This window comes from Squalius cephalus, assembly GCF_949319135.1.
Source record: "Squalius cephalus genome assembly, chromosome: 9".
In the NCBI taxonomy this organism is placed as follows: domain Eukaryota; kingdom Metazoa; phylum Chordata; class Actinopteri; order Cypriniformes; family Leuciscidae; genus Squalius; species Squalius cephalus.
Genome location: NC_137130.1, coordinates 7,207,619 through 7,220,548, shown reverse-complemented (window position 1 = coordinate 7,220,548; position 12,930 = coordinate 7,207,619). Strand labels below are relative to the sequence as shown.

At 37.7% G+C, this 12,930-nt stretch overlaps 2 protein-coding genes across 5 annotated transcripts; one reads left to right on the top strand and one right to left on the bottom strand.

Annotated features, from left to right (window-relative positions):
- Nucleotides 1–1,138: 1,138 nt before the first annotated feature.
- LOC307163888 (spermine oxidase-like) lies at nt 1,139–6,131 on the bottom strand. Of its 3 annotated transcripts, none has more exons than XM_079880197.1 (4): nt 6,061–6,131; nt 2,803–4,001; nt 2,535–2,718; nt 1,139–1,917 (listed from the first exon to the last, which is right to left on the bottom strand). In XM_079880197.1, exons 1-4 carry the CDS (start codon nt 6,124–6,126, stop codon nt 1,798–1,800), a joined length of 1,569 nt encoding a protein of 522 aa, XP_079736323.1. In that variant the 5' UTR covers nt 6,127–6,131; the 3' UTR covers nt 1,139–1,797. The 3 variants fall into 3 exon arrangements, with proteins under 3 accessions (XP_079736323.1, XP_079736324.1, XP_079736325.1); XM_079880198.1 differs by lacking the exon at nt 6,061–6,131 and adding an exon at nt 4,169–4,582; XM_079880199.1 differs by lacking the exon at nt 6,061–6,131 and adding an exon at nt 4,370–4,582.
- LOC307163887 (inactive all-trans-retinol 13,14-reductase-like) lies at nt 5,408–12,441 on the top strand. 2 transcript variants are annotated; one of them, XM_079880195.1, is made up of 13 exons: nt 5,408–6,268; nt 6,483–6,616; nt 9,129–9,297; nt 9,393–9,575; nt 9,670–9,908; nt 9,990–10,185; nt 10,611–10,808; nt 10,966–11,085; nt 11,188–11,326; nt 11,404–11,513; nt 11,601–11,767; nt 11,865–12,021; nt 12,153–12,441. In XM_079880195.1, the coding sequence occupies exons 3-13, from the start codon at nt 9,138–9,140 to the stop codon at nt 12,296–12,298; spliced, it is 1,815 nt and encodes a 604-aa protein (XP_079736321.1). In that variant the 5' UTR covers nt 5,408–6,268; nt 6,483–6,616; nt 9,129–9,137; the 3' UTR covers nt 12,299–12,441. The 2 variants fall into 2 exon arrangements, with proteins under 2 accessions (XP_079736321.1, XP_079736322.1); XM_079880196.1 differs by having other exon boundaries at nt 5,616–6,268; nt 6,483–6,631.
- The last annotated feature ends 489 nt before the right edge of the window (nt 12,442–12,930 follow it).

Here is a 12,930-nt window from a genome sequence, read left to right as displayed (position 1 = left end):
AAGTACAACAACAAGAAACATAGTAATAAAAAAAATAAGAATGCAATCTAAAAGTATAAAGACACAATCATGTTTAGTCATAATAAGATTATGAACATTACAATATTATGAATAAATATCAACTGAGTTTACAAAGATATTGCACTTAGCAGCAGGGTATGGCACTTACAGGCATTTTGCCTTGGGAGGCATTTAACTGTTTAAGAGGGAAATGGCCTGTGGGAAGAAGCTGTTCCTGTTGCACCAATAATCCTCTCAGCAGTCCGGACTGTCTGTTGTAGTCTCTGTATGTCTGATTTTGGTAGCTGAACCAAACCAGACAGTTATAGAAGTGCATAGAACAGACTCAATGATGGTTGAGCTGAGAAGAACTGTGTCAGCAGCTCCTGTGGCAGGTTGAACTTCCTCAGCTGGCGAAGGAAGTACAACCTCTGCTGGGCCTTTTCACAATGGAGTCAATGGCTGAATCCCAAACTGCCCCCCCTAAATCCTCAACGTTAGTCCACTAATACAGTTTACTTGAAGGAGTGAATAACGAAATGAGTTAGTGAATTCGGACAGCCGTTAAGTGTGCATCGGCTGTACACACTCGTTATAGTGCAATGTGGGATAGAATGAGTGTATTCGATAACGTCCACTATGAGTTTCGGACACCACTACAATTGCTGTCCCCTAAAATAATACCCTATTTGAGGGTAAAGGGGGTGATTTCGGATTTAGCCGATGTGATTGTCTCACTTCAGGTCCTGAGAGATGGTGGTGCCCAGGAACCCGAATGACTCCACTACTTCCACAGTGCTGCTCATGATGGTGAGTGGGGGTAATGCTGGGGTATTTAATCTCACAATCATCTCCACAGTTTTGAGCATGTTCAGCTCTAGGTTATTATGACTGCACCAGCCAGCCAGTTGTTGATCTAAAGGTTTTATGCTAAAATACTTGAAATTAGTTTTGAAGACAACTATAAACTGTGCCTACGTGTACATTTTACAATTACTAAAATCAGAATGGGTCATTTGGAGTGGATAGTTTAGGAAAAAATAAAAATATTCCAGGATGCACCTCATGAAATTGGTTGAGAGAATTAACACAATTTAAACACAGAGCTGGAATCTAGACAAAGAAGGCTCATTTTTTTAAAAGAAACTTTATTGATCACAGCATATTCCCTAATCATCATATTCATCACATTTCACAGTTTTGATGACTTTACTATTATTCTAAACAATAATAAATAAAAGGGTAGATATTAATAATAAGGAATAAGTACTGTAGGAATGTGCAAACGTTTGACTAACGATGGTTTATTATTTTAAATGACCACACATAGGTATTCTCGGTAAGGCACTGTGGCATTGCAAAAGTCCCTCGTATTGTATATTGATCTTTTTTTTTTTTTTCACAAATTTTGAGGCAATTTTAAAACAATTCAAGTGTAAATTTCCAGGATCAGGCTGCATACCACTTGAGGGCACTGTATTTGTGCTGCAGTATGTGAAGTATTTTTTTAATATTTTTTAAATATTACAGTATTTACTTTAATTAAAATGTAGAAAATATTATTTAACATTGTTTGGCATGTGGGAAAGAATATTTCTCCATCAGAACTACACGTACAACACGTTGGAGTTTAACAATTAACCAGACAGAGATATGCTTGGTTCAGTGATAACTTGGATGTAGGATTCACTGTTTATCAGGGGGTCGTTTGAGCAAGTCTATAAAATGTTATGCACTCATAAAATGTAATCTTCATGAAATGCTAATGTATGTTGCCCTCTCTTTGGTATGGTATGTTCAATCGGCGTAATAGCTTATGAGTCTTTCTGCTTCTCTGACGCCTGTAATGTACGCTCCATGGGTCGTGGTGTAGAAGTTCACATGTGTAGCTTCACCAGCAAACAACACCTGAAGGTGCTTCAAAAACAGAGAGAAATAAAATCATTTTGTTGATAACTTCATCACTGCTCTTCCAAAACTCTAATTTTGGAAAATGCAATCTGCTTCCTATCTTTTACACTATTGCAATTGACAGCTGAATATGTGGATATGAGTATTGTTATTGTTGACTGAAACTAAAGCTATAAAATTAATTTCACTTATTTACTTATTTTATTAACTAAAATAAAGTTGAAATAAAATAAAATATATATGTTAGATGAAAAACTTTGCCTGCAACTAACTGATGTAAAATAAGTTGAAGAACTAAAATTGCTCAAACTTAAACTAAAAATAAATGTATTACAAAAACTAATACAATTGCTAAAAACAACAAAATTATTACTACTATTAAAATGAAAACTGAAAATATAAATATAAAAGCTAATTCAAAATATTAATAAATACAATAGTGGTACAAACAATAGTAAAATAACACTGGCAGATACATAACAGTTTGTTTGTAATAATAATGGTTATGAAAAACTTATGAGATATCAAACTCTACTTAAGGTTTTGTTCTATATAGATAACAATTAAATATATGTATACATAACCTAAATAATCAAACATTTATACAAGATATTAAGAGTTACCTTCCTGCCTCTGCATTTATTTTTAGGGGGAAGAGGTGACGCTAATGCCTTGTGTGCTTCCACTCCATTGACACCATCAGGAATAAATGTATAGGAGCCACGGACGTGGGAATCAGATCCCCATCTGGTGATCAGTGTCTTTGAGACTTCTGGCACTGACCAGCCTGTGAAAGACCTGAGCAACCTTTAAAGACAAAACAGAGTTTGTTATATTTGACCATGGTAAAATCATCATAAATCATATATTCCATCATTTATGTCACCATACCTCACACAGATAGCTCCGATTTCACTGTCCTGAAGATTCTCCATATACAGAGCTTCTCTACCTGTGATCCAGCCACACAGAGCCGTGGGATGACGAGCCACTGTATCAAAACCAGTGATCTTCTTGAACCACGTCTTTTTCCAGGTTTCTCCTTTAGACAGAGACTCATAAACATCTTTATCTTCAGGCCCTTCTTTCCACACCAGCTGAACGCCGGAACAGTCGTCTGGCCAGAAACGTTCCTCAAAAAACAGGAAAATTTTGTCCACTATCCCAAAGCCAAGATTCTCAATTGCAGACAGCTTTTTTTCCGGTAAGGACGGTTCGAACATGGTTGACGCTTTGTCTTTGAGAACCCCCAGAGATACGGTGACAATCACATGATCTGCCTCAAAGCTCTGTCCATTTTCACAGATGACCTTAACAGGATACCTTTGATCTTCACCACTGACCAAGTCCCATTGGATGCTCTTGACCGGTGCACTACACTGGACAGTTCCCGAAGGCAGATCTTTCAGGAGAACATCCAAGATTGCTTGATAACCACCAGGTCCCAATGTATTAAAAAATCCTCCCTCTAGAGCAGTGTAATAGCTAATCTGAGATGCAGAAAACTCATAGAGGCTAGAGCAAGCCTCATCTGTGCATTCCATTCTCTTGCACCATTCAAAAACTTGCCGGCCGTCTTCTGTCGCCGCTAAAGGAGCTTCACCAAAGGCATCATCCAGATAAGCACCTAGAGTTAGTTTCCTGTGCCTGCTCTTGAGTTCATCATCAAAAGCTTTGTCGGTGAGCTTGCTGAAGCACGAAGTCACCTGATCTACAACTTTTGTGGAGACCTGCTTCCCATCTTCTTTGAAAAAGTAATCTTGAGGAGTTACAGAACGAGGCTGGCACATGTTTTTGCGTGCAGAAGGTCCCTCAGATAGCAGGTTCTCCTCTTTCGCAATCTTGAACAGGGGGTTTCCTTTCTGCCCGTGGATCCAGTTAGCTCCAACTTCAATGATATTCTCGCTGAACGGTTTAGTGGTGTGCACTCGACCTCCAACTCTTTCCTTTGCCTCAAGAACCAGGACATTTTTAAATCCTGCCTCCACTAACTTGGCGGCAGCAGCCAAACCTGCAAAACCTGAACCTACCACTACAACTTTGGCATTTTTTGGTCCCGAACAAGTACTCATTCTTGCTGCTTTGTTGAGCTGTTTAGAGAGAGAAAAGCAGGAAATGTAGTCATAAGAACTGAAAGCAACTCTTGCTTAGCAGTAAGTAGCAAATAACAGAGAGTACAGATGATATGGGTGTAGTGCACGATGCTCTAAAGGAGTTTCCTTTATATGCCAGTGCTTAAACACCTGTAAAACCTGACCTTTGTAGTTAACTGATCTTGAGATAAGGGAACAAACTTGTCCTACACACAAATGCCCTCTTTATGTTAAAAATGAAGACGTTCATAAAATTAAAAATACTTAAAAGGTTACATCTAAAGGAAATATGTATGCTCAGGGCATTCGTTGCTATTTTTAAATACATTCCCTTAATTATCTCTCAAGAATCAGCGAGTCCATACAAATCTTTGTAGAGATCAGGCGGTCATGGGATATCCAATCAGATAAAGATGCAGCATGACCTATCATCTCGTTTGCACTGAAACGACATGATACTTTAAAAAAGATTTGTTTCCCAGTAAAACTACATGAACGAACATTCTTGTTTTCATATGCTTCCTTGGTAATGACAGTGTGAAGACGGCGACATTAACGAAGATGTTTTTTCAAAACGAATTTCAAATTAAATGTCTTTGTAGAAAAATAAAACATAGAACTAAATATATGGTTTAAAAAGACACTTGGTCCAACCCCCAAACAAACAAAAAGCAAAAAGAAATTAATAAAATATTCATGACATATCCTGACGGTTACCTTTCACCAAATAATAATAATGACAGGGTATATCGCTTATCCACCTCACACATCGCCCTCTACAGTTTACTGCAGCTATTGCAATATCATCTCAAGGTTTGTATAGGCCTATATCACGAAAAAATTGAAGACCGGAAGTACGTCTTTGAGTAGGGATACAGCTCTTCCGGTTAGCTCTTTACAATGGCGGAGTCCGATAGATACCGCTGGACCAAATCTCTCCACAACCTGCCTGAAGTCACATGTGACAATGTGGTTCGGATCGTAAATGAAAACTCTCAAGTGGAAAAGCGTGAAAGCTGAGTTATGGCTGTCTACGTCCTGATGCAGAGCAACCCGGTGCACTACAACAACAGCTGCGCGTGTTCGCCAGTAAGGTAAACGTTTCTATGGTAACAGCGAGTTGGACCAATCAGCAGACGTTGCTGCTACGCTTAGGATTGTGGGTAGTGTAGTTTTTTTTCATAAGATCGCGGATAAAACATGTTTTCCTTAAAACAAGGTTGATTTCATACGAACTTATAGCTTCTACAGGAGCAAAAACCTTCGTTTCACAACCTCATAGCTCCTGGTCAGTCTACCTCGGATGGTTTAGACATTATGGCTGATAATATAAATCCTTATGGAGAAATACAGTTGACCGGAAGTTCTGAATCCCTACTACGCGTTCCGGAAGCAGGAAGTGTGACATAGGCCTATTGTGTCTGTCTCTGCACTGTCTCGCGAATATACTGTTGAATCATACATTAGAAACAATTATACGTATATTTAGTTATTAGAATTTATAATAGTAGCATTTATTCATAATCATTAGGCTGTACCACGAGGTGTCTAAGGTAACCTGTAGGCCTATTGACTGCCTATGTTTTTCAAGTTTGTTTTAACGTGTCCCTGATACATTTTTTGTGATAACTATAATCCTAGAACAACTTAAACCAGGCTAAGATCGTTTGCTGGTCTAGCTAGCTAAGCTTGCTGGTATGATTTGCTGGTATGAGGTTGTTTTGGAGACCAGCAAACTATAGCATGCACCTTTTCTACCAGTTAGGATGACTAGCTTGAACATCTTTCTTGAGAAGATGCCATAATTTGACTACCATTATCAAGCTTTTTTTTTATATCTCTATGAACTGTGATGGATGCATACACATATGCATATTTCAGTTTGGAATGGATGCTTCCATTGTGATTATACTGTCTGGGTTTACAAAAGTTTATCAAATTAACAGCATTTGGAAACAAAGTTTGACTGTGATTGCAAGGCAAGGCAAAGCAAGTTTATATATTTCATACAATGGTAATTTAAAGTGTTTTACATAGAAAAGGATTTGCTAATCACCTTTTTGACTGGGCTTATGTCCACTTCCCCAAGCTGAAAGACAAGGCAAATTTTGTCCTGTGTCATATTTGAGTCAGTCCCATCAACCTGCACGGGCTGGGTGCCACATATGCATCTATGCTGTCTGCAGAACACAATCTGGAGAGATACCAACCTCTGAACATTGCCAAGATCTTGATCACACCCATCAAGAACCTCTACCTGTCAGGTAATATTCCAAGTTTGAGTGTTTAGACATTAGATGAGCAAAGCTATGTAGGAAATCAGCGGTCATTATTCAGAAATATTGGACTGCTTAATGCGGTGATAGACCAGTTATTCAGAGAATCTTACAATAATATTGCATATTTAGCATATTTATCAGACAGTCCCATGTTCTGTGTAATGTATTTATACATGTCTTTTCTTGTGTTTCATCTCAGGGCAATGTTTTTTCTGCTGGTTACCCTGGTGCTTTACATGATGGTCTTCTCTGTGCTTCAAGTGTTGTACATTGTCCGTACATTGACCTTCTGCTCCTCTAAAAGAATCTGAAGAAGGCGGTCAAGACATTAGAGTAAGAAACTGTGAAGTGAGTGGTTACTCAGATTAATGTATCAAATGTAAATCTATTTAATTCCCATTTTAAATTTTTTTTTTTTTTTTTTTAATAAAGCTGTAAATGATATACCATTCAAAAGGTGTTGTAAAATAATTTCATATTTGAGTTTCTCTGTTGCCCCCTCCTTTAAAAATGTACAAATGACCAGACAGCCAGTGTTTGCCATTCTGTGTGCAATATGTGATCAGTAAATGGACTGCGGGCCTGCAATCTAAGACTGAGACTACTACATAAATGACTTTGTCAGCTGCAAACAAATTATTATAAACACATTTATTTAAATTAAATGTACTTAAACCTTCCGAGACTAATTAATTATCTGATATTTCATATCACCAGAACACAAAAGGAAGTCTACATATTCATAGGCCTGTAAAAATCTTGGAAGGGAGAGATGTTTGGCGAAATAGGGTACAACAGGGCTAAAGGAGGATAAAGGCACACCCTATGAAAAATTGGCTTTTCTGTATGATAGCAGAAAAAATTTGTTTTTATTGACCATTGATGTAGCAACAGATTTAATGTGAAAATAAATTATAAAAGTGGTTTATTTTGTTTAAAATTCTTATAAGTGTATGAGGTGGCGAGGTGGGCCTTTTAGCCCGCACACGGGGTAAAACCAGCATGGGGCAAAGGGCAAAGTATTGATACAAATACTTTGGCTAAAATATGTTTTTAATAATGTCTAAGCTAATACTTGTTCAAAATAATCACTTTAGCAAAGTTTGTACTATTTTTGGTTTATTTTGATAAATAAAATAATTAATTTTTGTTCAATAATTATACTGTCATTAAAATGTCTGAAAGCATTGAATGAAATCCAATAATAATTTTATACATATTTACAGTAGTAACAAATATATTTTATTAAATTATATGATTAATATGTTTTTTATATATGGTGGTTTCATTATAAATATGGTGATTATCTTTAAGGTGGATGCCCAATTTGATATATTTACCACCTTAATCTAACCAGGTCATGTCAACAAATGGAAAAGTCAGCCAGCTATTTATTATCATGTTAATTATTGTGCCGTTCACCCCAACAGCAGGGGTGCATTTTACCCCAAATACCATAATTTTACATATTCTTCCGTTATTGAAAAACTGTTGCTTTAATTACCTTGAGCAAAACTGAAAATCATTAACAAGACATGTGTCTCAAAATATAGACAATGATTTTATCGATTCTTATTTGCTACATGAATTTACAACATTTTTATTTATTTTTTTAAAACATCAAATATTACATCAAATTAGTGCAGAATCAACTTTGCAATGCTGTCCGCGATCGCGTCAAGGATCAGCAAAATTTCCATGGGCATCATCAAAAACGTTTTTTAAGAAAAGTGCTGAGTTGAATTTTTGTGCCTAGTTGTTTAAAAGAGAATAATGTCAAATGCTTATTTTACCCTGGTAAGCCTTACCTTATATTTTTGAGTGCCTAGTCAGATCATAATGTGTTTTGATACCACTGACTCTGTGAATGACTCTCAACAACTAAATGCCATGAACTTGTATAATTATCTAACCTAATTATGAAAGCCACATTGCACATGTTATGGTGCTTTGGTAGCCTGAACCACACACACACACATAGACAACTGCCATTGACTGACTGGACTGCAAGGCAATTCCTTTGCTGTCAAATGCAGCCAGTGTATGTAGTTGTGCAGTGGTCATATCCCATAAGATCAACCATTGAATTTTAATGTCTGTATTTACGCATATGCATATCAGAAGTTGATTACCATCTCAGAGTTGATTATCAGTATGTGGAAGAGTCTTGCACAATCATCTCGGTCTCATTTTCCAAATAATTCAATGGTACCAGTTTATCTCCACAAACAATCAGGTCTTAAAATATGTTGAGTAAATTTAAGTAAATCAATGAACTGTTTGATAACCTATACAACTTACAAAAATTGATCTAAGTAAAGATGAAGTAACATTAAAGAGACTGCATTAGAGTAAGCTTATAAGGAGGAAAACATTTCTCCATATCAATACAAAAGGTAAAGCTGATTTATTTACTTGACCAGATTATAAAAATACTTACATTCCCACATTGGTTCACATTTTATGCAAAACAGCAGTTAATCGTCATAAGCAACTAACTCAAAGGAATCAGTCTGCAAGTCTGATTGAATTAAGTGTCTTGTGGTGGCAAACAATTTTCTATTACTGGATAAGAGACAAACATGTAGCAATTGTCTTTAAAGATTATTTATTCCCTTGCAAGGAAAGGTCAGCAACTAACTCAAAGTAATCAATCTGAAAGTCTGAATCAAGTGTCTCCACCCACAATTTGGGCTAATAAATAGGGCCTTAACTCAATTATCAGTCCTAAACTGATGTCTGCAGTCTCTGGAAAGAGCTGCTGCTTCAGATTTTAATATCTTATAGAGGGTGAACTCTCCAGTGATCTTTCCGGAAACTGAAAACACCAGCTCCTCTTTTTCAGGATTTGAAGATGTGGTGGTTTCTGCTGTTTTTAGAATGGCTTGTGGATTGGGGTCGTGGCACGTTCTGGTATCTGTTTGGCAGGAGAAGTGGACTGTGCAAGGGGACTATCAGTCCTCCTGGTCCACTAGTTGTAGAGCAGAAGAAAAAAGACAGAGTGCTTCGGAAAGGTATGTAAACTTTAGAGGTGTTGCAGGCTAGTGAAACAAGCTGACTGCAAATGACAGGTGTCCATCGTTAACTAATGTTACTTCTTGACCGACAGAATTTGATGAATTTGAAGTGCCCAGAAACTTGGATGTCATCGTGATTGGCAGTGGTATCGGTGGTTTGACTGCAGCGGCAATTCTAGCCAAACTAGGAAAGAAAGTCCTGGTGTTGGAGCAAGACAAGCAGGCAGGAGGCCTGTGTAAGACCTTCACTGAGAAAGGCTTTGAGTTTGACTGTGGTAAGAACCTCAATGATATGCATGGAGTTGTATGAGTTAACAAATGGTGAATATCTCGACTTCTATGACTTACACAATGTGAATTTTGTCAAAGGCTTCCATTATCTTGGACAACTTCATGAGAACAGCTTCTTGAAAATTGCATTTGATCTGATCACTGATGGCCAGGTGCATTTTGCTGAGCAAGATTCCCATGTGGACACGGTTGTTATTGGTAAAGCTCAATGTCAAAAATACACCATTTACAATGGCAAGAAGCAGATGGAGGCTCATCTTAAGAAGCAGTTTCCCAATGATACTAAAGCAGTAGAGGAGTTCTTTAAAATCATGAAGGTATTTGGTTGTTGGCTCAACAGCTTATTTATCAGGCATTATGGAGTGATTTTGGTGTCACAAGTTGTCTTTTCCTTATAGATCTGTTCCAAGAAGGTCCATCTGCTGTGTATGCTGAAGATGGTCCCACTCTGGTTTGCTCGCTTTATATTGTGGAGTGGAATCGCTGACTTGATCTCCCCAATTTTCAGATACTCCCGCACCAGTACAACAGACATGGTCAAGTCTTTTACAAGCAACTGTGACCTCCTCACTGTGTTTTCTCAAATATTTTATGGTAAGAGAAACTTCTGGTGTTACCAGTATTTGGCTTTTTAATGCATTTTAGAATAATTCATCGGTCCCACTTTATATTAAGTGGCTTTAAGTACTATGTACCTCCATCGAAAAATAAGTACAATGTACTTATTGTGTTCAGGTTGTATTGTAAAACACTTATGCTGCTATTGAGGTGTGACACAGGTAAGGTTAGAGACGGGTGTGGAGGTATGGGTAGGTTTAAGTGTGGGTTAAGGTGTAAAGGAAGGGTCAGTGTATTTCCAAATGTAATTACATGTAGGTATTTTCAAAATATAAGTGCAATGTAAAAACATGTACACAATACGTCCATTGTATCAAATTAATTTCAATGCAAGTACATAGTTCTTAAAGCCACTTAATATAAAGTGGGACCAATTTGTCTTTCTCTCTTGCTATTTCAAGGTGTCCCACCCAAAAACTCCAGCTGCATGATTGATGCCCTTTTCCTGCACCACTCAAAGCGTGGTGTTTACTATCCTAAGGGTGGCGCTAGTGAAATCCCATACCACATCATTCAGGTTTTGGAGAAGCATGGAGGAAAAGTCCTTGTCAATGCTCCTGTGTCCAGCATTCTAGTTGAAGGAAAACGAAATGCATATGGTGAGTTCTGAACTAGGGCCATGTCACATTGCTTTGTCTTGTTCTTATGGCAATGGGTTTCTTACTGAAAAAGGTGTCACAGATCTGGTGGCATCCATTACATATTTGGCTCCAGTAACTTTCAGATGTGTGAACCAAGGGCTGTCTCTTTGCCTAGGAGTGGCTGTGAAGACAGGAGGTAAAGATGTTGAAATTCATGCTCCTGTGATCATCTCAAATGCTGGCATGTTCACCACCTTCAAGAAGCTCCTGACTCCAGAGATTCAGGCAAATCCAAGTAAGTGTCTTACTACAAGTGGTCTAATGTACTAATCTAATCAAGTGGTCATATGAAATGCTTGATTATTGGCCAGACTTTTTTTTTTCTTCATCTGCACAGAGCTCCAGGATTATCTTCATACTCTAAAGCCAGGCAAAGGTTTTTTCCAGGTGTTTGCAGGCTTTAATGCCACTAATGAAGAACTGGGCATCTCCTCAACCAACATGCGACTCTATAAGAGCAACAACATGGATGAAGCGTAGGTGTTCAAGTCAATCACTTTCTTCAATGTTAAAAACACATCTATACTCCATAAACTCAATTGACTTTCCTTAGCATGGAAGAGTACTTTGAGTCAGACAAGGAGGACGCACCTGACAGCATCCCCATGATGTACATTTCCTTCCCCTCTGCTAAGGATCCCACCTCATGCACTCGTTTCCCAGGTTAACTTCCTCTCTGTATTTAGTACACCCAGAACCATCAAAGTAAATTCACCAACTAAAGTGTCATTTGTGGGTGGATTGTTTTAGGGCAGTCACGCATGGTAATCCATACTATGGTCAATCCAAAGTGGTTTGGAGAGTGGAACAATGTCAATGAGACTGAAAGAGGTGAAGAATATGAAAAATATAAGATGAGATTTGCTAATCATCTCTTTGACTGGGCTTGTGTCCACTTCCCCAAGCTGAAAGAGAAGGTACATATTCTTCCTGTTTCATATTTGTGCTGCTTGATAACAAATAAAGTGACAAAAATGTAACTTAAGTGATTGTATCTTTTCCTGCCTTCCATAGGTGGCGCTGTTGCATGCAGTCAGTCCCATCAACATGCACGGGCTGGGTGCCACATATGGATCTATGTTGTCTGCAGAACACAATCTGGAGAGATACCAACCTCTGAACATTGCCAAGATCAGGTGCAACACACCCATCAAGAACCTCTACCTGTCAGGTAATATTCTGTATAACTTTGTTTAAAAGTAATTACTTTTGGTAGCTATGTTGGCCCATTACAGGCATGTCAGTTGTGTTGGTCTTGACTAATTTACTATATGGAAATCTGTTTTTTTTTTTTTTTTTCAGGACAAGATGTGTTTTCTGCTGGTTACTCTGGCGCTCTGCATGGTGGTCTTCTCTGTGCTTCAAGTGTTGTGGATCATTGTCTGTATGTTGACCTTCTACTCCAACAAAAGAAACTTAAGAGAAAGGTGGTCAAGAAACTAGAGTGAATATATTTCCTGTATCTATACAGGACAAGTTTGCCTAATGGTAATATAACTTTCATACTGTTGTATCTTGTTTTGCTGCTCTTTTGTCCCCTCTGCTGCAACTCTGAATAAAGCTGTGACCATTGCACAATGGGTTCCTGGTAGTTTTGCAGGAAACCAATTTGTCCAAAAATAATACTGCTACCTTGTACACTTCACTCAAAGTTCTTAAAATTGACTGACTAATTGGTTGGTAACTGTTCATGGTCTGTCACTAGATGGCAGCATTTAAAACTTTAGTTTGTTGAAAGGAGTTTCAGCCAACCAGACACAGTTCCTGACTTTCATTTGTGAATGGAGGTGTATTTTCATTAGCAAGTGTACACAACATAGATTGCAGCTTATTACACTGCAGAATGACAACGATTACACACTTTTGGGCTGTTCATCCTTTCATTTTGATTAGGTGTGTTGTGAACTAATCTTGATTTAATTTGTGTTTCAAGGAACATCCTTTATCATATCTAAACGGAAATGGTGAGATTTTTACATGAAAAAGCACTTTTTAATATTTAATGCCACTTACTATAGCTTAAAATACTATTTTAAAAGTTGCAATATTCTGCAGGAAACACTTCTGGTGGACCTGGTGA

Excerpts from the sequence above, each read along its gene's own strand:
- LOC307163888 (XM_079880197.1), bottom strand. The coding sequence starts at position 6,126 with ATGACACAGGACAAAATTTGCCTTGTCTTTCAGCTTGGGGAAGTGGAC. Across the intron at positions 4,002-6,060 it reads ACATAAGCCCAGTCAAAAAG|CTCAACAAAGCAGCAAGAAT; the intron begins GTGATTAGCAAA and ends CTCTCTAAACAG. Across the intron at positions 2,719-2,802 it reads ATCGGAGCTATCTGTGTGAG|GTTGCTCAGGTCTTTCACAG; the intron begins GTATGGTGACAT and ends TTGTCTTTAAAG.
- LOC307163887 (XM_079880195.1), top strand. The coding sequence starts at position 9,138 with ATGTGGTGGTTTCTGCTGTTTTTAGAATGGCTTGTGGATTGGGGTCGT. Across the intron at positions 9,298-9,392 it reads AGACAGAGTGCTTCGGAAAG|AATTTGATGAATTTGAAGTG; the intron begins GTATGTAAACTT and ends CTTGACCGACAG. Across the intron at positions 10,809-10,965 it reads AGGAAAACGAAATGCATATG|GAGTGGCTGTGAAGACAGGA; the intron begins GTGAGTTCTGAA and ends CTCTTTGCCTAG.